The sequence below is a fragment of the Leuresthes tenuis genome, unplaced genomic scaffold (genome assembly GCF_036924035.1).
Source record: "Leuresthes tenuis unplaced genomic scaffold, fLeuTen1.0.hap1 SCAF_4, whole genome shotgun sequence".
Lineage (NCBI taxonomy): Eukaryota > Metazoa > Chordata > Actinopteri > Atheriniformes > Atherinopsidae > Leuresthes > Leuresthes tenuis.
In genome coordinates this window covers 6,919,994-6,941,396 of record NW_027325358.1, presented here as the reverse complement: position 1 = coordinate 6,941,396, position 21,403 = coordinate 6,919,994, and the positions used below count along the sequence as shown (strand labels likewise).

At 40.8% G+C, this 21,403-nt stretch overlaps 4 protein-coding genes across 5 annotated transcripts in view; 2 read left to right on the top strand and 2 right to left on the bottom strand.

Annotated features, from left to right (window-relative positions):
- gnav1 (guanine nucleotide binding protein (G protein) alpha v1) overlaps positions 1-2,484 on the top strand; it is a 35,516-nt gene extending 33,032 nt beyond the window's left edge. Inside the window, exons 9-10 of one of the 2 annotated variants that reach the window (XM_072384314.1) lie at positions 1,241-1,377; positions 1,770-2,484. In XM_072384314.1, the coding sequence (XP_072240415.1) occupies positions 1,241-1,377; positions 1,770-1,796 (164 nt within the window). In that variant the 3' untranslated portion in view covers positions 1,797-2,484. Of the gene's footprint in view, positions 1-1,240 lie in introns of both variants that reach the window. The other variant, XM_072384313.1, reaches the window with a different exon arrangement.
- Positions 2,485-2,628: 144 nt separating this feature from the next.
- Positions 2,629-4,176, bottom strand: npb (neuropeptide B). Its single transcript, XM_072383756.1, has 2 exons — positions 3,565-4,176; positions 2,629-3,183 (listed from the first exon to the last, which is right to left on the bottom strand). Exons 1-2 carry the CDS (start codon positions 3,826-3,828, stop codon positions 3,055-3,057), a joined length of 393 nt encoding a protein of 130 aa, XP_072239857.1. The 5' UTR covers positions 3,829-4,176; the 3' UTR covers positions 2,629-3,054.
- Positions 4,177-4,818: 642 nt separating this feature from the next.
- On the bottom strand, positions 4,819-11,850 carry sgsh (N-sulfoglucosamine sulfohydrolase (sulfamidase)). Its single transcript, XM_072384311.1, has 9 exons — positions 11,624-11,850; positions 10,384-10,544; positions 10,203-10,308; positions 9,727-10,103; positions 9,506-9,587; positions 9,233-9,436; positions 7,407-7,573; positions 7,108-7,325; positions 4,819-5,139 (listed from the first exon to the last, which is right to left on the bottom strand). The coding sequence occupies exons 1-9, from the start codon at positions 11,703-11,705 to the stop codon at positions 4,956-4,958; spliced, it is 1,581 nt and encodes a 526-aa protein (XP_072240412.1). The 5' UTR covers positions 11,706-11,850; the 3' UTR covers positions 4,819-4,955.
- Positions 11,851-12,096: 246 nt separating this feature from the next.
- Positions 12,097-18,405, top strand: slc26a11 (solute carrier family 26 member 11). Its single transcript, XM_072384310.1, is given in 15 exon segments — positions 12,097-12,506; positions 12,800-13,029; positions 13,369-13,561; positions 13,860-13,945; positions 14,321-14,537; positions 14,633-14,811; positions 14,896-14,968; positions 15,172-15,283; positions 15,364-15,419; positions 15,763-15,903; positions 16,000-16,127; positions 17,246-17,345; positions 17,452-17,585; positions 17,685-17,771; positions 17,773-18,405. Coding segments are annotated over 14 exon segments (1,896 nt in total). The 5' UTR covers positions 12,097-12,506; positions 12,800-12,825; the 3' UTR covers positions 17,959-18,405.
- Positions 18,406-21,403: the final 2,998 nt, after the last annotated feature.

The window sequence follows — 21,403 nt, the reverse complement described above, 5'->3', positions numbered from 1 at the left end:
AAGCCGTTAACCAGAAAAATAAAAGATAATCTGCCAACTATTTTACAGTTATTATGTTCTAAATCACAAGTAAACACTTCCTCTCCACTGCACATGAAGAAAAGGCTCATAAAGTCACTCAATCTGCACATTATAAGCAACTTTATAGGCTTTATCTTCAATATTGAAGCAAATCTGAATCAATCTTTTGGAAAGTTGCCATTGAAAAAAGGGGGAAAATGTGAATCAGACACATTCACATGGTTTGAATCAAGTTAATTAGTCTGTGTAGTGTCACCAGAGCTCGTCTTGAGGAATTACTTCCATCAGTTTATTATTTGGTTGCTCAGACCGGAAACGGTGGGTGAGTCATGTCATCCTAATCTTTGCCTGATCAGATGCAATTAGAAAAAGGTTGTTTCCATGTCTTCATATTCCAAGTGAGCACAACTCACTTCAAGTGATTGTAGACATTTATTTGCACATTAATGTGAGTTTTATGGATTTTTACCATTTCCATTCACCTTTTTCTCATTTAAATCTTCTAACTAGACATATAAAACAGTGATGAAAACCTTGCTATTGACACCAATTCCTCCACATTCTTCTTCGTCATCCTTAAATTTCAGATTATTATTATTTTACTGCAGCTTTCTGGAACTTGGGTTCTTGATTTTGTCAGTTTTCGTGTACATCTTGGTCTGGAGTGACAATAAAACATCTTAAACCTTGAATCTTAGAAATGATGCTTACACACTGATGCAGCAGTGTTGAATTAATGTTATCTATGATATTTCTCATATGGGGGTTATTTTAACCCCGCCTTTCGCCTGATGACTGCTGGGATAGGCTCCAGCCCACCCGCTACCCGATTAACGGATTGACGGTATAGAAGATGGATGGATGGATGGGTTATTTTACTGCACAACAAGCACCTTTTATTGTGACACTTGATCTGCATTTCAGTGGTAATCTGTACTTGATCTGAATGTTTCTTAGTTGGAATAAACTGGTGTTCAGTAGTTACACTTGACTGAGGATGAAGTGATGTGTCTCCTGTTGCTGTTGTAGCTGACAGTTTGGTTGTTGTGACAGCTGATGTGTTGTAGATCAACTTCATTCCAAGTTTATATTTATATTTCTGGGTTTAATTTCCTCCATTACACAAATGTAAGTCAGTACTTGTGAATCACACAACCAGATGTGACTTCCATGTATAAATTAAACTTGACTGATCTCTAACCTGTGGTCTTTCTTGCAGGTGCAGACTGCGATGTGGATTCAGCCGCCCGCTTCATAGCGGCCACCTTCGTCTCGGTCAACAACACGCCCAGCAAACTCATCTACCACCACTTCACCACAGCAACCGACACTTCCAACATCCAGGTCGTCTTCCAGGTGGTTATGGACACAATAATCAAAGAGAACCTAGAGGCCGTATCGCTCCTGTAATGTCTGAGCCGCCTCAAAGTGAGACCTCATCGAACCTCTTAACAGTATTTCATCTGAAAAGAGCGAAATTACCAAAACAGCAAAAAAGGAAGTGAACAGAATATGAAGATTGTCTCTCTCTGCTCTCCGAAGCACCAATTTGCCAGCACCTGTTTTTTAGTTTGAGCCCTAAAATGTTGACTTTTAAACCTTGCCTTGGAGGAAATTTAAGGCATTTAGGCATTAATGTGTTTGTTTTTACTGTACAGCAGAATCAAACTATGAACAGTGGCGTTGCTCTTTTTTGAACACTTGAAAATATATGTGCCATTTAATTGTCTTCCTTTGTGTGTGTGTAGGGAGGCAGCAGGACAGGGAGGCGGTGAGGATTTACTGTTTGTTTGTTAACTTCCTTGGCACAGGGTTCACCCATGCATACCATCATGTGTTTTCCACTCATCCATCACTGTGTGCTGTGCAGATCCTGTGCGTCACACCCTCCTAATGAGGCGGTGATCACTGTAAAAGCACACCAGTTTGCATTTACTTGAAATCACCCACACGGCAGGCATTTTAATCTGTGCCGTTTCTCATCCCCCTGACTATTATCAATCAGCAATGAAGCAGGGAAACGTAGTAGTAATGTGTATGTTATAGAAATCCCTGAAGCGTCTGACTCGGTTTTAATTTCCCTCCTTTGAATAATTTTTCAAGCAGGCTAGTGCCTTCTGTGTGTGATGTGAGGAGTTAACTTTACTCGAGTTTAATCAGAGAGATCCCCTGAGCGACCACACCAGTGACTCTGACTCCGGTAATAAGATATGGTAATGAATGATCCAGTCTGATGTGGATGATGATTGAAAAGAAAAACAACCCCAAGTGCCTGAATGTAGTGGCCCAAATGCGTTCTAATTGAAATACTTCAGACTTGTAAGAAATGTGTGTTTTTCCCTGTTTTGATGTTTCTTTCATGCTGTATCTCTGTATTATCTTTCAATCTTGTAGCTCACGTTCTCTTAGTGTTGTTTAATGTATTATTGTGTTCTGAACAGGAGCCACAGTACAAAATAAATGAAAGGCATTCATAAGTATCATATTGTTCTTTTCTTTGAAGACAGTTGTGTATTTTTTTAAGTGTATTTAAAAACGAGGGTCTTGTTGTTTTTATTAATCTCCCAGTAAATTCACAGAACCAGACAACAGGTTATCAGTGTTTGTTCATTTTAATAGATAAAATAAATAAAAGTAATTTCCAGGAAATCTGCTCTGCAGTCAACTTTCTGGACATTGAATACAGTTTAGCAAGGCAGGTACATGTCAGGGTAACACAGTAAAGGTGGGGGAGCCTTCTGGAATGAAAATGGCTTTAACTAATGCGCTCTTAATGATTTTTTTTCTTGTTTTTCTTTTACGCTCCTGTCTACGCAATGAAAGCAAAACTGAACAATGTTTTTTCAAACAAAAAGAGAACATTCAGAGTCTGCAGCGGTCCATCATCGACAGTAACCGGGTTCTTTCTTTTCCGTAACGCCTCCATCCTCCTTAACCCCATCCATCCCTCGATTTTCATTTTTCGTTTTACTCAGAGGCGCTCCCGGGATTCTGTGGAGATGGAGGACTGTGAGCGCGCGGTCTGAACGGGACTCACGCGGACAGACAGTCCAGGGAGTCGAGGGTGAGGAAGACGTCCGCCTTGCACTGGAAGGTGCCCGTCCCGTCTCGCAACAGCTCGCAGCTCTTAAGGTTTGGAGAGATGTCCTTGACGCAGATGGCCTGCAGGAGGTGGAGAAATAAGAGCAAAAATTGCTGAGCGCATCAGACATCTTAAGAGTTCCTAAAAAGGTTATTTAATGCTTTTCATCTCTCCTTAAACATTTTTAAAATGGGCTTATTTGTTTAGTCGAGACTAAATCTCAAACACGTGAGCTGACTTTTTGATATCATGCCTTTAATTTCCAGAACAAGAACGTAATTTAATCTCTATGGCGTCTTAGCTTTAAAAAGGCCCATGTCTAGGCTTCTCTGTGTAGCCCAAATGTGTCCCTTGAAGCATAGCAAACTTTACGCGCATCTCCTCTCACTGTAAAAGGAGGGGGAGGGAAGGGGGTTCCTTCACAATAGGAGAAGAGTTTGTCTCATCTTCGCTGTACTTACCATGTTTTTGAGGATGGAGATCTCCCTGTTGACCTCGGGGATCACGCTGTTACCTGCCGTCTCTCCGCTGTCAGTCAGCGTATCTTCGGACTCGGCTCTTCGGACGTACGGTGACCTCCTGATGCCGGACAACAAACCGGAGGCGCGACCCACCGAGTAGTAACTGGGTCCAGTCGACTGCTTGTACCAGGCTTCCACTGAATAGCAGGAGATGAGCAGGGACACTCCGACGCACGCCACGGCAAATCTGACGGACCTCTCCATGTCTGGGTTTGTCTCAGGCAAACGTCGCTTCTCTCGTTTGGTCTCTGAGACTTGGTTTTGCTTGGCTCTTTGAAAACTTTCTGCTGCCTTTATAGGCTGGATGGGCGACGTTATCGTGACCCAAGGACATTCGTCAAATCAGAGCTAAGGTGGGCGGATGATGAGCGGTCTTTAGAAAAAGAAGTGGGGAATGATACAAATTGATCCGTTTTTGATGGTCTGGTGGAGCCAGGGGAGGGTGTTTGTGTGTTATGAGGCGGATGGAAAAGGCACAAGGACACCAGCTCTTTGTCCCTACCAGAGGTCAAAGTAAAACATCAGTGAACCATAAAAGCTTTGAGGTCACACCTTAAATAAGTCATTGTGTGTTTAACTAATTAGACAAACTAATTGTTGGTTTAAAAAAAAATACCAGTCTGCATAAAACATCTTCATAGAATTAAAACTGGATTAGTGGATTATTACCCAGAATAATAAGAGTATAAAGAGAAAGATGCACCTATCCAGAAACCCTGCTTATTCACTCAAGTCACCAAAAAGAATTAATCAAAGAAGAATCAGTACAGCAGTCTTCAAAAGACTTAAGCATGAGTGACAGTTGACAGATTAGGAGTAAAAAGAGATGCAGATCCATTTACATGAATGAATAATTGATCCTAATTCCACGGAGAGCATTTCAGTTCAGGCTCCCTTTAAAGTGGAGCTCTGAGGAATAACATCCATATAAATAAAAACCCTTCTCAGGATTGACCTAACCGGTCATGCGTCATGAACTCTCCTCCTCTGCGTGTAATTAGCGGCTCAAGCTGAATAATAAAGACAATAAAGTGGTGTGTAATTATGTTGTCTTTCTATAAAACAGCTTCATGAGGTGATCTGGATGATGGAAAGTACCTTAAATGTATAGAAAGAGATGAGATCACTGATATGAAATTATCCATGAACATAAAGAGGAAGGATATACCGGAATGAATTAAGGCAACAGGAATAGTTTATTATGAGCATTTAAAGCGGCACATACATATAAAAAATATAAATACAATAAACGTCATGTATTTTAAGGGAAATGCACTCGTGCTTTCAGGTATCATTTCAATCAACATGAGTTGAAGTACCATTAAAGTCTGTCAGAGTCCATTGTAGAGGGGTCTGCAGTGTGGCTCCAGTTTGTCTTCCAGGACGTAGTCTGGTCCACAGACCCAGGGGTCTCCCGTCTCCCATTGCCACTTCTGGAGCCGCTGTCTCAGGTTCTCCAGCACGGCACTGTAGGACGGGTCTGATGACAGGTTCTTTGTTTCCAATGGATCTGTGCTGTGTTTGTTAATATTAAAGCATCATTAATATTTGTATGAAGACCCTGAGGCAGTGAGTCAAAAACATCTGCTAATAGAAAAATTCTTGAGATTAACATACCAGCGTAGCCATTAAAATGCAAGTTTCTGTCAGTTTTATTTAAATTAGACTTTTCTTTCAGGAAAATTGATTAAATATATTAAGGTTAAAATGCATATTGTATGTAGGGGCTGATTAATAAGTTATTAATAAATTAAAATGTAATGAAGAACTGCCATATTAATACAAAACGTCTCAATATACAACAAACAAAACATAAAAAAGTCATGTTGACATTCAGACTTTATTGTTACCATGTTGTCCTCTTATCAGTAGCATAAAAGTAGGATAAAAAATACATTTAAGTGTTTAGTTCATTTCATATTTAGGAGTCCTGTGTGTTTTGGACAGTTCTGCAAATCATAGCATATCTAATTAGATAAATGCCCAATTTTTCCAACACACATCAGATTTTGATTTATAGAGACTTTTATTTGAGAAACTACATGAAAACTACATAAAAGAGGCAAAAAACCGTGAGGCACTGTGTTAAAAAGCGACATGTCACCACAGGGATTTTAGACCACTCTTCATCTATGATGGTGTGTTAAAGGCTTTCTTACCATCATCCATATGGTTTAATGTTTCTGATCACTGTAATTTCCAGCCAGAAGAAACCTGTTGGTTTTAAATATTTTCAGTCTAAATCTAAATTTGAAAAGGATATGAGTAATTTTTGACATAAATGCTTTCATGCATCTTTTAAAAATGTCGTTAAAGTGTCATATTTTCTCTTAAGTTGTCTTTTGATGTGTAAAAGTAATTTTTAGGTGTTTTAAAGTCATTTCTTAAATACTTACATGCAAAAGTGAGGTGAATTCTAATTAAAAAATCTAGTTGTGTTACAAAGCAGCTAAGCCTCTCACAGCTAATCCATGATTTGTATCCAAATATCTGACATCAGCCCTAATCCTCTATTGACATTTTTGTTGTATTACAATCCAAAAACAGAAAAATAACTATAATCTGACAAAGTTATGTTTGATCATGGTTGAGCAAAGGAAGTAGGGAAACTCCTAACGATCATTTGCTAAACTAATTTATCTGTCATATTTTTGAAGTCTCAGTTTGTCATTTAAATGATGAAAAATGACCATCGCAGTTCCCCGGAGTTCAAAATTACATCTTCAAAAACCAACAGGCCAAAACAAAGACATCAAGAGCTACAGATAACTAATAACCAGCGTCTAAACGTACCCTCTGCTTTCTTTGGAGGTATCTGGAGGGTGAGACAGTGAAGAGAGATACATGTGGGGAGACAAACAATGAGATGGAGCCAACTAGATGAGCCTCCAAAGCACACTTTCTGTTGAGTTTATCTCCAACTGAAAGTCACAGAAATAACATCCTAAACATTGTTTCTTTGGGAGAATGACAGCAGGAGTCTTTACTAGCAGTAACTTCTCACCACTTCTCACCATGCTTTAAGTTTTGTCTTAAACGTCGCATTTTGGCAATTAACTAATGATTTGAAAGGTCTAAATTTAAAGGTTAAATATGGGCAGAACCCTTTAGAACTTGTTACTCACTGACGATATAACATATTCACTACATTTTTGCCCTGTTCTGATCTTGGGAAATGTAGACCTTATAGGCATTGGTTTAATGTCCTTTACAGATCCATTTCCCATTCTGAGGATGAAAATGTGATAATCTTTTAGTTTTTTTTTCCCCTTTACGGTTGCAGTTTTTAGCCTCGTTACTAATAATCATTAATCAACTACTGCTGCAAGTGTCTCTCATTTGAATCGAGTTGAATTAGGTTCAAGTGTTGTAGTTGTGAGGATCTTCAAACACATTTACCAAACATAGCTGTAACTAAAATTTCATTATGAATCATCACAGTGAGGATACACTAAGGTAAAAATGTCTGTAGGTGTTACAGACCTGGTGTCATACAGCTCCCAGCGCTCTCTGTAGTAATACTGATCCAGGCTTTTGAACCAGTGTGTCGGCTGACGCAGCCTCGTGCGGTTCAGAAGGTCCTGAAAGGTGGGTGACACGTACAGATCCTGATCTATGGGGAAGGGCATGCGGTAGTGCAGGTTGTGAAGAAGGTGATACGCCCCCAGGTGAACAGAGCGAGTTGGGTAGTACATGGTTACCTGAAATCAAAAGGAGAGTACATCTGTCAGGGCCTGAGATTCACTCATGAGAGTATCTGTGAGCGGCCGTGACGCCCTGACCTCATGCAGGGACTGGCTGGAGAAGACTGTGAGCCAGCTGCTGGGTTCAGAGACCAAAGCAGGCAGTAAGGAGCGCCCAGTGAGGAGGACCTGTGTGGCAGGGCTGCCAGGAAGACTGTAGGAGGGGTAAGAGACAGAGAACCAGTCCAGAATGGTGGGAGTGATGTCTACCGAAAAAAAGAAAATGATGAAAAGACAGTGAAGAAAACATGATGACCTACACCTCAAAAGGTAAACACTTGCATTATAATCACTGCACTGTGCAAAAGTCTTGAGCCATCACTCGTTTCCTTACGTTCTGCTCTGGTCTCTGATCAATAGTTCTCTGGGTTTTCTGAAGTTTTTTTGGACATTTCCTGCTCAGTTTCAATCCAGTCGCTGAACTTAACCATTTTCAGTGGAATGTCTGTTTTTAAGCTCGGCAAGGCAAGGCAGCCCACATCCAAAGAAGAGTTTTGGGATGTCCTTTAAGAAGCCTGGAGAACTATTCCTGAAGACTCCTTAAAGAAATGACAGAAAGCTTGTCTAAGAGGGTTCAGGCTGTGATGGAGAATAAAGGAGCTCAGACCAGATATTTTTGTGTTGTTTTTACATCCATGTTTGCACATGTTTCAATAAATCTCTGCACTGTTTCCTGTGAAGAAATACGAAGTGGCTCAAGACTTTTTCACAGTGTCACCTCTGCTCAGATTTAGCACGTTGTTTCCATTATTTCATAGAGATTTCCCTGTGTATCATTCAAAGAAAGCCAAGTATCTCCACATATTTCTTATTTTCATTTTGAACATTTTAGAAGGATCAAGTTCCTTTATAAGCTAAGAAGATTTCCCTTCCTTTCACAACAAACACACCATTTAAAACTTGTTTGATTGGCTGAGAATGTTGTAATCACAAAGCTTAATCCCAGCTGTATCATCTCAGAGATAAATGGTTTTCACAGCACAACAATATATCATGCAAATTTAAAAGCATCGATTTATTACATGATTACGGTTCTGAATAAATATTAATTTGCTATTCGTATGAATCCTTTCAGTTGATCTTGTTCTGAGATCTGTTGCTACGTTATTGTTCAATCTCCCTCTTGTGGCTGTTTAAGCAGATCAGATGGACAAACTGACCTCCCAGCTGTGCTACGTCTCAGCTGAACTGCAGTGAACCTGTTTTTTTATGCATGAAAAAGGTTTGGGAACTAGTTTTCTTATCACTTAACTGGAACCTGCAGCTAACGCTGCTCAAAACGAGTGGCTGACAGACTTTCGGTTGATTTTACAACAAGTGAAGGTCTTCCTTGAACATGTGAAGATGAGGATGTGACTCATGCCACGTGCACTAATGCACCCTGAATCATCACAGATGTTTGGTTTGAACGGTGCACTGATAACAAACTGGACAGCCTAGAGGACACTGTGTCTAGCATTTCCAAAATTAAATTTCAGGTTAATAATCTTCAGACTGCGGGATGGTTTTTCTGTTCGCCCGACTCCATCTTAAATTAACTCAGGCTCAGAGGTGGCGGCAGTTTTCAGACTCAGTTTTCTGAGTCAATGCAGTGATTTCCGCTGGAGAACAGTGCGACTGAGGACCTAAATCACAAACATTTAACATTGTTTTTCTTCTTTGTACTTTTCTTTCAATTCTATAAATGTTTTCATGATATTATGCATCATGTAGATGATGAAATCACCACATTTTTTCAACCAAATCATATTTCTGACACTGATGCTAATCAATCTAACTGGATTTTTAGCATTTTGTAGTCTTTGAAATATGTTTGAGCCTTCAGTGGAGGATTCTTACAGTCTTTCTGCCTCGTTATTTCTTACCCAGCAGGCTGACGTAGGCTTGGCTGGTGTTCCCCCACCGCTCCCTGTGCTCTGGAGAGGACACCAACATGGGCTCCGCTGTACCGGAGCGATACAGGGTGGTTCTGCCATTTGGGAAGGGGATGCCATTATCTGAGCTGTAGATAACCAGAGTGTCGTTCTCATAACCGGCTTCTCTGAGCTCTTGGAGTACTAAACCGATACCTGCAGAGGAAATTTGCATCATGGGTTCTTCATCTTCATTATTGCGACGGTGCAGGTGTCGTCACTCACCCTGATCCAGCCTGCTGACGGTGGTGTACTGCGCAGCCAAGTCGGCTCGTGCTGCAGGTGTGTCGGGCACAAAAGGAGGTACCTGAAAACACGAGATGAAGACGGGTCAAGCTCACACGAGTTTGCAGCTCTGTGTATTTCAGATGTACTTTATTACATTAAGTGTTAGGATTACTATAATGAGGATGTTTTATAACAAAAGAAAACATCTAATCACCAACCTTCACTTGCTGTGGTGTGTAATATACTGGCGTCCAGTCAGGGATTCTACCCATCCCCATTTGTCCATTCCCAAACTTCTCACAGAAAGCTCCATACTGGGGCTGCGAATGGCCACATCGGTGCGTGTCGTGGAAAGCAACATAAAGAAAAAATGGCCTCTCTTCCTCACTTATATTTGCACTGTTGCCTTTTCTCTTTTCTCTTTCTTGCCTTTGCTCAAAGGCCTCTTCTTTATGAGTCTGGAAAAACTTGCGGACCAGGAGTTTGATTCGGGTGATGTTCCTCCCCACTTGGAGGACAGAGTTATTTTCTTCTGTGTAGGCAAAATCAAAAGGGTAAACGAACCCAGGACCAACGTGCTTCTTTCCAATAATACCTGAGACAAAAAGAGAGAGATGGAGAAAAATTAACAAAAAGCAAGAGTGTGTGTGAGCAAAGACATGGGATGAACTGATTTTTTTTCCTTTTTATTTACCCGTGTGCACGTTTGCCTGGCTGAGCAGGAGCGGCAGACTTTGCACCCCATCAAACGAGTTGAAGTGATGAACACCTTGATGAAGGCCGTACATGCCGTTTTGATGCTGAAAACGCAGGACGAGCACATTTCAATACCTTCATGTCCAAACTCGAAGTATCCGTACGAGCGTGGGTCTTACCTGTGGCAGGCCGGTGAGGATAGCGGAGCGGCTGGGGGAGCAGCTGCTGACAGATGTGAATGCGTTCCTGAACACCACGCTGCGCTGGGCCAGGGAGCGCAGATGGGGGGTGTGGACCACTGAATTGTTATAAACATCTGTTTCAAAACCTGCATCATCAGCTGGAAAAGGAAAAGACAAATACTCATCAAAACATGGCCACAACTAAGGACATCAACGTGCTTCTGAGCTGCTTCTTCTCTTCTAAGAAGCTCCGATGGGAGATAAAGCCCGACACCAGTTCATCCCAGCGGTACTGGATGGGGTCAGACCAGTTAACCTGCTGGGGGGAGCTTTTGTCTCCCCCTTGTGGCAGTGAGCGTGATTACACTAATACTATGTCATGCATATGACACAGCTGTAGTAAATGTAAAAACTGCACAACTATGAATATTTCACAACTTGTCCAAGAGCATAAAGGTGTGATTTGTCTTCTTTAAGCGTACTGTAATCAGGATAAACCGCACTGATGTTAATCTGAGCTTTTACTAATCATCAATCACTTTGTTTTGGATTTTGCACGTTTTTGTGGCTGTGGGGTTTCTCCAGGCACTCAGATTTTCCTCCGCAGTCCAAAGTCGTGCATGTCAGCTGTCATGGGCTCACTGGACAGGATAAACATAACTAAATCAGATTAATTTAAACCTTTTTTTAGATGCAAGTGTGTGACAGTCGAGCAGAAAAGCAGATGACCACAAACAAGTGAGAATTTCTTTCAATTTGCTTTTCTTTTTCTTTTCCAGTACGCAGATAAACACTTGTACAGTATAAATGCCTTTTTTCCACCACAATATACCATAAATCCAGTAAACCTTTTATCAAACAACCAAGACTAAAGAGTTTACCTATATTAAAAACTTAATTAAAGTACTCCAAGCTGCAAATAATGCACTCTTGTGATGTTTAATGATGTGTTAATTTAACTTCATCAACATTTTCGCTTTAAACTGTGTTGCTGATGAACTGCAAACCTTTATACAGAGAGTTGTTTCTGGTAACATGAGCTCACAGACTGACAGAATAACAGGAGCACATCTGTAAACCAGCTAAAAGCTGAGTTAATTTAGAGTTTGTTGCAGCACAGCTGAATAAGTTTTGGTAAATCTAGATTTAGTTTAACCTCCCGGTCACACTTTAAAGGAAAGTTGAATTATCAACGTCACTTTTTTCCCACTGAACAGAGATAGAAACGTTTACTCACCAATTATTAGAAGTACGTTTCTTCTCTTTGACACAACAATGCAACAAGATGCTAAAATGAGAAGAAACACCTGAGAAAGCATGATTATCTGTTCAACTGGACCGTAACTAAGAGGAAACCCGATTAAAAGGGTGGGGGGACTCGCTAAAATGATTAAACATGAAGGTTTATAACGATACTCTCCGTCGGTAAACAACAGCTGTCACGATTCATACTTCTTCCTGAAACAACTGAAGCCCCGCCCACATCATGTCACGTGACCACGGTCACATGAGGCAAGAGAAACAGGAACCTCTCGCGCCTGACAAGCGAAACCTGCCAAATTTTGGGAAGTGGTTTCAACACCAGAAAAATCACAGTCGGATCGATAGATGACTTAACATCGGGCACGCTGGTCTGTTCTATTGTATTTTATTCTGTTCTATTTTATTCTGTTCTATTTTATTCTATTATAGTTTAGTCTAGTCTAGTCTAGTCTAGTCTGTTATTCTGTTCTATTCTTTTCTATTCTTTAACTCTGTTACTTCTTTATTTTATGCTGTGTATTATTTTCTTTTCCAGTCACCATAATAACTGTTTTAGTCCCCTCCAACCCAAAGTTCGGGTATGGTTAGAATATTATTATGGGATCCATAATTTTAACACATCATCAGAAAACATGGCAAATCAATAAGACATCTCATTGTGAGATCGAGCTGCTGTTTGCTCACATAACAAGATTCTGGTGGCTGTTTTCAGGGAGTTTTATGGCTGTTAGGTGACAGTAAGAAACGCTGTGGATGCTCAGGTAACCTGCAGGTGCATGCAAAGCACCGACCTGTCATGTGATTATCACACGATTGTCAAGAGTCACACACTGAAGTAAACAGTAACCAAAAAACTTGTAGGTTATTCCGGTTTAGCTTGTTTTCCATCGCACACAGATCACATGCGTCCGTCCACCCGCTCTGAAATAATGCAAACATGCAAGCTGACGCACGCGTGCACTCAGATCATCTTAGTTGGCTTTCCATGACTGCTGGGCGTCTCAGGGGGGAAACTAAACCAAAGACTCCAAAGCTGATGAGATTTAAAACAGAGGAGAAAACTTATCCAGTCCACGTAAGTGCCTTTTATTCTGTGGTATCCTCATGCACACATTTTTTAATATGTAATATGTCATGTTTGTGCATGAAGTTGCTCTTCACCTCTTGAGTGGCGGGATGGATCGGACTGTTGGGAGAGGAGAGTTGGTCCGGGGCTGCTTCTCTTATAGCACCCTGAAGTCCTGGCTGCCCATCCTCTCCTGGTTGCCCAGGTACAGGCTGAAGTACCTGCAGATGGACCTCCTCGCTGGCCTCACTGTTGGGCTGACGACGGTACCACAGGCGCTGGCTTACGCTGAAGTAGCAGGCCTTCCTGTGCAGGTGAGTCCCAGCTCAACTTTTCAAGAAAATGCCGAATGTTGTCTGTTTCCAGCCTCTAAAATGTGACACTTTTGCTGATGTTTCTTTTCTCTTTTATAGTGTTTTGTGTTAAGTGCTTGAATTTCACTTCACTAACTGAATGATTGAGAAAACACCCTTACAAGCATACGTCAACGTCTTTGAAAATGACTTGAGAATTGCACAGTGACACTCAAGCATCTGAGGAAGAAAAACATGAAAATAAACACATTAATTGAAGAGGAGTTTTGAACTTTGAAGGAAATGATCATCAGTCACAGCTCTTCTCAGTCTTTAATCTAAGAGTGTTTTTGTCCACAGTATGGACTCTACTCTGCCTTCATGGGCGGGTTCATCTACACCCTCCTGGGTACCTCTAAGGACGTGACATTGGGTCCCACGGCCATCATGTCCCTCCTGTGTTTCTCTGTGGTGGGGGGGCAGCCACACCGAGCCGTGCTGCTCACCCTCCTCTGTGGACTCATCCAGGCTTTGATGGCATTACTCAGATTAGGTGAGACGAGCTGCTGCTGAGGTCACGCTGAAATCTTGAGAGTGAATCCAATTTTGGTGGGTTTCTGGATTGAGTTAAAAACTCAATATAGACCTGATAGTACTAAAAGCTGCTGGGTGAACAATGAAAAAAATCAACAAAACTAATTATTTTGACAGGAAAATATTATCCTGCACTTATTTAAAATGGTTTTAGGACTGCAGAGCTGCAGAGAAGCACATCCGTCACATCTACAGTAAACTTCAGCTGCTTCATTGCACACGATGATGTCACTATGTTTTTTTCTTATCTTCTGAAGGCTTCCTGCTGGACTTTGTCTCTTACCCTGTGATAAAAGGCTTCACTTGTGCGGCTGCTGTCACCATCGGCTTTGGCCAGGTCAAAGTGAGGTTAAACACATACAGTATTTTTTCCTTGAATTTCATTTTATTTGTCTTTGTTTTAACGAGAGCTGAATATCCTTCAAGTCTGAATGAGATTAGCAATATAAAGGCACAGCATTGGACTAGAGGGAAACATGTTTATTTTTATTAATAATATAGATATAATCGATATGTAGTCACTGACTGCAGCCATAAAAATGTCGGTAGCGTAAAAAACTTTCTAATTTATTATCAGCACTTTGATATGACGCCTGTGTGTCAGTGGTATGTGTAGAAACTGAAATGTTATTAAAGGAGTAACCTACTGATATAGTTTAGAAATAACTCTGAAGTCGTTCGTAACATCAGTGGATTTCTCCGCTGCTCTTCTTTGTAGAATATTCTGGGAATCCGGGATGTTCCCCAGCAGTTCTTCCTGGAGGTTTATTACACTTTTTACAAGATCCCAGAGGCCAGAGTAGGAGATGTGGTCCTGGGCCTGCTTTGTCTGGCTCTGCTGATCATGTTGATGTTTATGAAGTCGAGTCTGGGCTCTGACAATGACCTCATCTACACCAGAATGGCCAGGAAACTCGTGTGGGCCATCGCTACCAGTGAGTACCCGTCTCACACAGACAATAATGCAACACCTGGTACATTATTGTTGCTTTTTTTAAAAGCTTTTTTGTTCTGTTTCCTGTCCTGTTAGTGCGTAATGCTCTGGTGGTCGTGGCTGCTTCCCTTGTAGCATATTCCTGGGAAGCTTACGGTCATCACGTGTTCACAATCACTGGACACACCTCTCAGGGATTACCACCTTTCGGACCCCCACCTACCTCAGACACCACAGCCAACGGCACCGTTGTCTCATTTGGAGAAATTGTAGAAGTAAGGAGATAAATGAGGAGCTGAAACTTTCCCTTCCTCACAAAGTCCAGCTGAGCCAGCAGTCTTCGTCTGTGTTTTATACAGGGCTTTGGAGGAGGACTTGCTGTGATCCCCTTCATGGGTCTGTTAGAAAGCATTGCTATTGCAAAAGCTTTTGGTAAGTGGTGGCAGTCATGTTAATGATGTTGCTCTAATGAAGCTTCTGACAGGAAGCTACCACTCCCACTTATCCTGATGCACCGTTTTCAACATCTTTACAAAAATTTTATAGAAAGGGTACAGCACACAGGCACATCACTGCTAAAAAGATTGCTGTGTCATCAGACTAACAGCTGATTTTAACTTCTCGTGTACCCTCAGCCAGTCAGAACAACTACAGGATCGATGCCAACCAGGAACTTCTGGCAATTGGCGTGACCAACATCATGGGCTCCTTTGTGTCAGCCTACCCCGTCACCGGCAGCTTTGGGAGGTTTGTGTGCATGATTATGTCTGTGAAGAAGACAGTGAGCCTAAAATATTTACTGTGTCATGTTTTGTCTTTACTACCAGAACGGCTGTGAACTCCCAGACAGGGGTTTGCACTCCTGCTGGAGGCATCGTCACCAGTGAGTTTGACACTCAGAGCGCATCTTTTCTGCACTCTTGTGGCTGTCCTTGTTATTACAGTCTATATTACCCCCCGCCCTTATTTCTCTTTAATTTTTTTCCCTTTTGAGATAAAAAATGTTATCACAAAGGTTATAGATAAACATCAAGAACAGACTTTAGTTTAAGTCAGTAGATAACAAAACACCAAGATGAGGTTCATTTGAAACAGACACCGCCCAGCCTGGGAATATCTTTAAGTAAAAAACAGAAAACATTTATTTTGCTTCTGTCATGTATACATTTATGTTTGTATCTCCTGAGCTTGTGAGTATTTCATGGCCTCTGTGTGCATGTTTGCAGGTGTGATTGTGTTGCTGTCCCTGGCCTTCCTCATGCCGGCTTTCTACTACATCCCTAAAGCTTCTCTAGCTGCAGTTATCATCTGCGCAGTTGCTCCAATGGTGGACTACCGTGTCGTAGCAAATATGTGGAAAATACATAGTAGGTGTCTGCCGCTAGTATAAGTATTTTATTTAAGTTTGTCTTGCATGCATCTGTTTGTTTAATGGAAGTCGGATGTGGATGTGTCCTCCACAGGGCTGGACCTGCTGCCTTTCTTTGTGACATTCCTGATGAGTTTCTGGGAGGTGCAGTACGGCATAATAGGAGGCATAGCTGTATCTGGAGCCCTGCTGCTTTACAGAATGGCCAGGCCCCAGATAAAGGTACTATATTATTCTTTGCAGGAAATGTTTTGCTCATAGGTTCCCCCAACTGTTGTTGGATCAAACACTGCTGTCATAAAAATGAACCTCCGTGTGAACCTTGTACATGCACACCAATACAAGCAGTTGTCAGGCTTTAGAGGCTGGTAGAAGACACCTTTGGAGTCAAGGTAGGGTGATGTTACAGGACCTAACAACAATATGACATGATATGAACAAACATGCTCAAAAAAAAGACAAAGCTAACCAAATCTTATAGCCTATCGCTTATACAGCTTGCTTTTTATGATTTGTGAAGTCTCACAAACTTCTCAGCTGTTGCTTTGAAACTTTACATTTATATGAGTTTTAGTAGAAAATTGAACATTTCATCCGGGTGTCTTGGTCAACGACCGCAGCCCCGAGAAACACCATACGAGTGCAGCAATGAGAGCTGGACTGAGATGCTTGCTTGTGCTCATAGTATCTCCATGTTCAAAGGTTGAAACCGTGTCAGACTTTACAATTAGTTTAAAGGAGCCATTGCTTTTTCTGACTCAAACCTAAATTACACAGCCAGCTTAAAAGCAAAAATCAAAAGGGCGCCGGCTGCCACTTTAAGTTGAGTTTAGACTTTTAGGTTATACCTGTGTAAGATTTTGAGGACGCACTCAAATAAGTCTTTTTATCTTTAGTATCTTATATGAATCACATATAAGAACAGCAAAAGAAATAATACTGAAACTAAGTTCAACTTATTGATGTTTATGATTGTCTTAAAATGAGTGGTAAATATCAAGTTCAGGTACTTTTATTTGTGACATACAATTGACAGACAGATAATTACAATATTTTCATACGTGTAAAAACCTTCATTTTGGACTTTAAATTCAATTTGGATTCACAAAACTTTATAAGTTGATTCACAAGCATTTGATGTACTCAATTATGTTTAATTTAGATGATATTGAGATATTCTCCAGTGCAGGGTAGCCAGTAATTATAGCTATAATCGTGCTTTGAACAACAGATTTTCTTTTTCATCCTTGTCACATTTAAATCAAACTGACATCAGTTGTAGAAGCAGCAGAGTTACTGCCAGCTGGTTTTGTTTTAACCACATGTGTCTTTGTGTGCAGGTGTCTGACCACGGCGTGCTGTTGATGAAGTTGAGCAGCGGCCTTAATTTTCCTGCCACAGAATACCTCAGTCACATCATACACACTCAGGCCCTGCAGGGTAAGGAAGTGTTTGTCTTAAAATAAAGTATGGTGACCTCTTCTCTTTCTTTCTTTCTCTTGTCTTTTACTCACCTGTCCTTCTAAACTCACCGTGTTTTCCTCAGTGTCACCTCCGCGGTCAGTTGTGCTGGACTGCCATCACGTCAGCGTCATAGATTACACAGTAATCAGCGAGCTGAGGGACCTGCTGAGGCAGTTCAAACTGCGAGAAGTGCGTCTGGTGTTTTCTGGAGTGCAGGTGCGCCCGCTCAGTCCTTACAGCTTTTTACAGAGCAATAAAGGAACACCTGGTAATTATCTTTTTTTTCTGTTTGTCCTCGTCTTCCCCCTCTTTCAGCCCTCTGTTCTGAAGGTTCTCTTTGCAGCTGATCTGCAGGGCCTCAGATATACCGACAGTGTGGACGAAGCGCTGCAGATGGAGTCAGAAAACATCCTCGATGACTAGAATCAGAACTATTAAATCACAGTCTAAGAAGTACAGTCTGGTACGACTTAAAAAGGTTCTAAACTCCCTGCAGTTGCTGATTATTGGCAGTAATGAGGTCCATTTGTCTGCTATCGAAGCACCAAGTTGCACTGAACATTTTACCTGCCAAACGAATGGAATCTAACACGACTTAACCATCCCATGGCAATGTTTGACCAGACGTTTACGACAGAGTTGTGTACTGTAGCATTGTCCATTTTCTATAAAAGTACTGTGTTTATTTTTGCCAACAAAATCTTTTTCTTTTTTACCAAGGACCAAAATTCTGTTTTTAAGGACAGATGATATAATTAATGAGCAGAGTGACGCTAACACAGTTATTTATCTTATCAAAGTGAATGAAAGTGATTTTTACTTCATAAACCAATAACATTTTAATTTATATTCCTGTGTTTGCATGTATAAATACATTATAAACTTTTGTGCTGGTTAAGTTGTTGTAAAATGCTCCGTATTTATGCTCTTTGGTTCAACTTTTGCATTGTTTATATTTGCTGACATTTAAGACAATCAAGAATTCGATTCATGATTCCAGATTTATGTTATGTCAATATTAAAGAATTATTCATCCGTGTTCAGATGACTCAGTTGTCAGAACAGACATGCAGAACTTTCCAATGATATTAGAACTAAAATCCATGTATCCATGTGGAATCTGCAGCATTTACCATGTGTACCAAATGTGTAGGTTTGTTGATAATTGTTGCACAACTTACAAAAGTTCAGTCTGAGAGTATAGAAAAATGATGACTCTGTAGGGATGTTACATAACGAAATGTTAGTTTTCATATTCATTTGGCATTTATTAGTTCATAACACAAACATATTACACATATCCTATTTGACATGCATGGTTTTTTTTTGCTTAGCTGAATTGTTACATGAGTTTAAGACTGTTAAATACGTAGTAAAAGAATACATTTGTACAAGCAAACACTATTTGTTTAAACAATTTCATTTAATAGATAACTCATTCGATAAGAGTGTAGAAGAGGTGTGAATCTCAAGCAACTCCTGTTGGATTGACCCAAAAAGAAGAAATTGTAGATTAAGAAATTACTAAATTAAACGCCAGGTTTGAATCCCAATGAAATTCAGTTCAGTTCAATTCAGTTTTATTTATATGGAACCAAATCACCACAAATCTCATCTCAAGGCACTTCAAAGATACAGTCCATGGTGATGGGAACAAGGAACAAGGAACAAGGAACAAGGAACATTTGAACAAGGAAGTCTATGCAAGAAAACTCCCCAGATATCTATAATAGAGGGTGTTTTGTTTAAAAGAGATCAGTGGCGATTGTGGAGGGTGTCGAACCGAGGCTGTGAGAGCTGATTTCTGCTCAGCAAACGTTTGAGTAATGGCCATGCCGTTGCATCTGCGTGCTGCTGCTGGTCCGGTGAATCAGGAGAACAGTTACAGACAGCGTCACCTGCCGCTGGATAAAAACGGATGAAATCTGTTGATTGAGAGGTATGGTAATTTAATGTTTGGTTATGTCGTAGTTCCCTCTGAATGTGTAGAAATTTTTATGTAGCACAAAGTAGCAGCTAAAAGACAAACTACACTGTAATTTGGCACTATCCCCGAATTTCAAGTGAAATGAATTTAATAAACTGTGTTGGACTGATTTCGGGGGGTGGGGGTGGGGGGTGGAGTGGAGTATTCTGACTGCTACACCAGAAAATCTCCCTCTTTTTCATAGCCCAGTATTGGCAGGTATGAGCTAAGCATTTAACATTAGCGTTTTTTAATTGTTATTGGGGGACATCCATGAAATATGAAATGTTTCTGGACTTAGGGTGTTTTAGTTAGAGTCAGCTCCAGCTACTACCAGCAGCAGTGAGGCACAGTCAAGCCAGCAGTCTAGGTTCAGTAATATTAGTGATTGCAGATGTGTGGGTTCAATATAGCTATTGTTATATTTTTGACCAACCAGTCTGTGAAATATAGTGTGACAGTCTAGAGTTAAGTAGCTATAACAAAAGAACAAGCTGTGGTTTATTTATTTGCTCTGTGATTTAAGAGCTGTACTAAGCCTTTTTTTTTCTCTTGGAGATAAAGGACTTTTTGTTTGTGTCAATTAGCTCATCTTCACAGTTCACATATTTTTAGATGATTAGATAGGCAGAGGCAGAGTAAATTGCATTCACGTCACAAATGTTTGAGATGAAATATGTGTTAATTGTGTTATTAAAAGTTATTTGTAGATACTATAAATAAACACAATTTAGCCTATTACTTGACTGACTGATTGATTGAGAGATTGATCAGTTAAGTGATTGAATTACATTTCCCCAAGGATATTAAGGGAATATGAAGAGAAGAAGAAATATTGAGAGCTTCTTCCTCAAAAAAAGACAACAGTTAGAGTCAGCCCCAGCTACTACCAGCAGCAGTGAGGCCCAGACAAGCCAGCAGTCTAGGTTCAGTAATATCAGTGATGAAGAGCAGTCAGCTCTAGGGGTACAAAGAGTACAGGTGACCCACGGTATGGTCCGTACCTCGGTTTTTGGGCCAAGGTTTTGGTACAGTTTTGACATGTCATGTTTGTGTCTAAAGAGAACATTTTTCTCCCAGAATTCTCTCTTTATTTTGCTTGTCAGCAAAAACTGTAAACATACCAGTATCACTGGTGTACTGAATAATATAACACTTTTCTTTCAAGTTAACAGTTACTAAACACAACTTTCAAATTAAAATTGTGACTGGGAGCTCGGAAAATCCGACATTCATGTACAACATGAATGCACCATTAGTCGCAGCACACAAACGCTACCCTCTCAATGCTCGCTGCAATGTTAATTAGTCTCAGTAACGGAACATTACTCTGCTGTTAGACTCAGCCGTCCAGACCACAGACCAGCCCCCACTAGACGGTCCACCTGCCATCGGCAATCGCCGAGCGGGCCAGTTCGGCGGCTTTCCGCTTCCATCTGCAAGCTGCACTTTGATCCCGCCTCCCTCCAGTTACAACAGTGTGATTGACAGAGGGTGGGTGGAGTCACAACAGTGATTAGACTTAACTCGCTTCTCGCGGGGAGGGATTTTCACCTGCCCGGACAGGCACACACAGTGGCCTGTAAAGCATCAGCGCAAAATGATGCAGTACCGGAAACCCGCGGTCCATAAAGGTGTATTGTCTTTGTATAGCGGACCGAACTGTTCTATATTTTACAGAGTAACGTTGCATCCCCAGTCAGCTCCCCTTCCACAGGATAGGTCACGCACCTGGCAAAGAACAAACCAAAAAAATCGAATTCCATCAAATTATACAACAATTTACGAAAGTTCAGTCTGAGAGTACAGAAAAATAATGACTCTGAATGTTACCTAAATAAATGTTAGTTTTCATATGCATTTGGCATTCATTAGTTTTTTTTATTGTTTGCTGGATCTGAGCAGGAAATCACCACATCCACCATCCACTGAAGAGCTTTGCTGCATGGTGAACAAAAATTGGGGAAAGGAACTACATCTACAGATATTGTAAATTACACAAGACTAGAAAACAGTTCAGTGTCAAAAACAGCTGGTGTCCTTAGCTGCTAAACACAGAAAAAATATT

Excerpts from the sequence above, each read along its gene's own strand:
- npb (XM_072383756.1), bottom strand. The coding sequence starts at position 3,828 with ATGGAGAGGTCCGTCAGATTTGCCGTGGCGTGCGTCGGAGTGTCCCTG. Across the intron at positions 3,184-3,564 it reads TCTCCATCCTCAAAAACATG|GCCATCTGCGTCAAGGACAT; the intron begins GTAAGTACAGCG and ends CACCTCCTGCAG.
- sgsh (XM_072384311.1), bottom strand. The coding sequence starts at position 11,705 with ATGCTTTCTCAGGTGTTTCTTCTCATTTTAGCATCTTGTTGCATTGTT. Across the intron at positions 9,437-9,505 it reads CGTCAGCAGGCTGGATCAGG|GTATCGGTTTAGTACTCCAA; the intron begins GTGAGTGACGAC and ends TTTCCTCTGCAG. Across the intron at positions 5,140-7,107 it reads TGGGAGCTGTATGACACCAG|CACAGATCCATTGGAAACAA; the intron begins GTCTGTAACACC and ends TAACAAACACAG.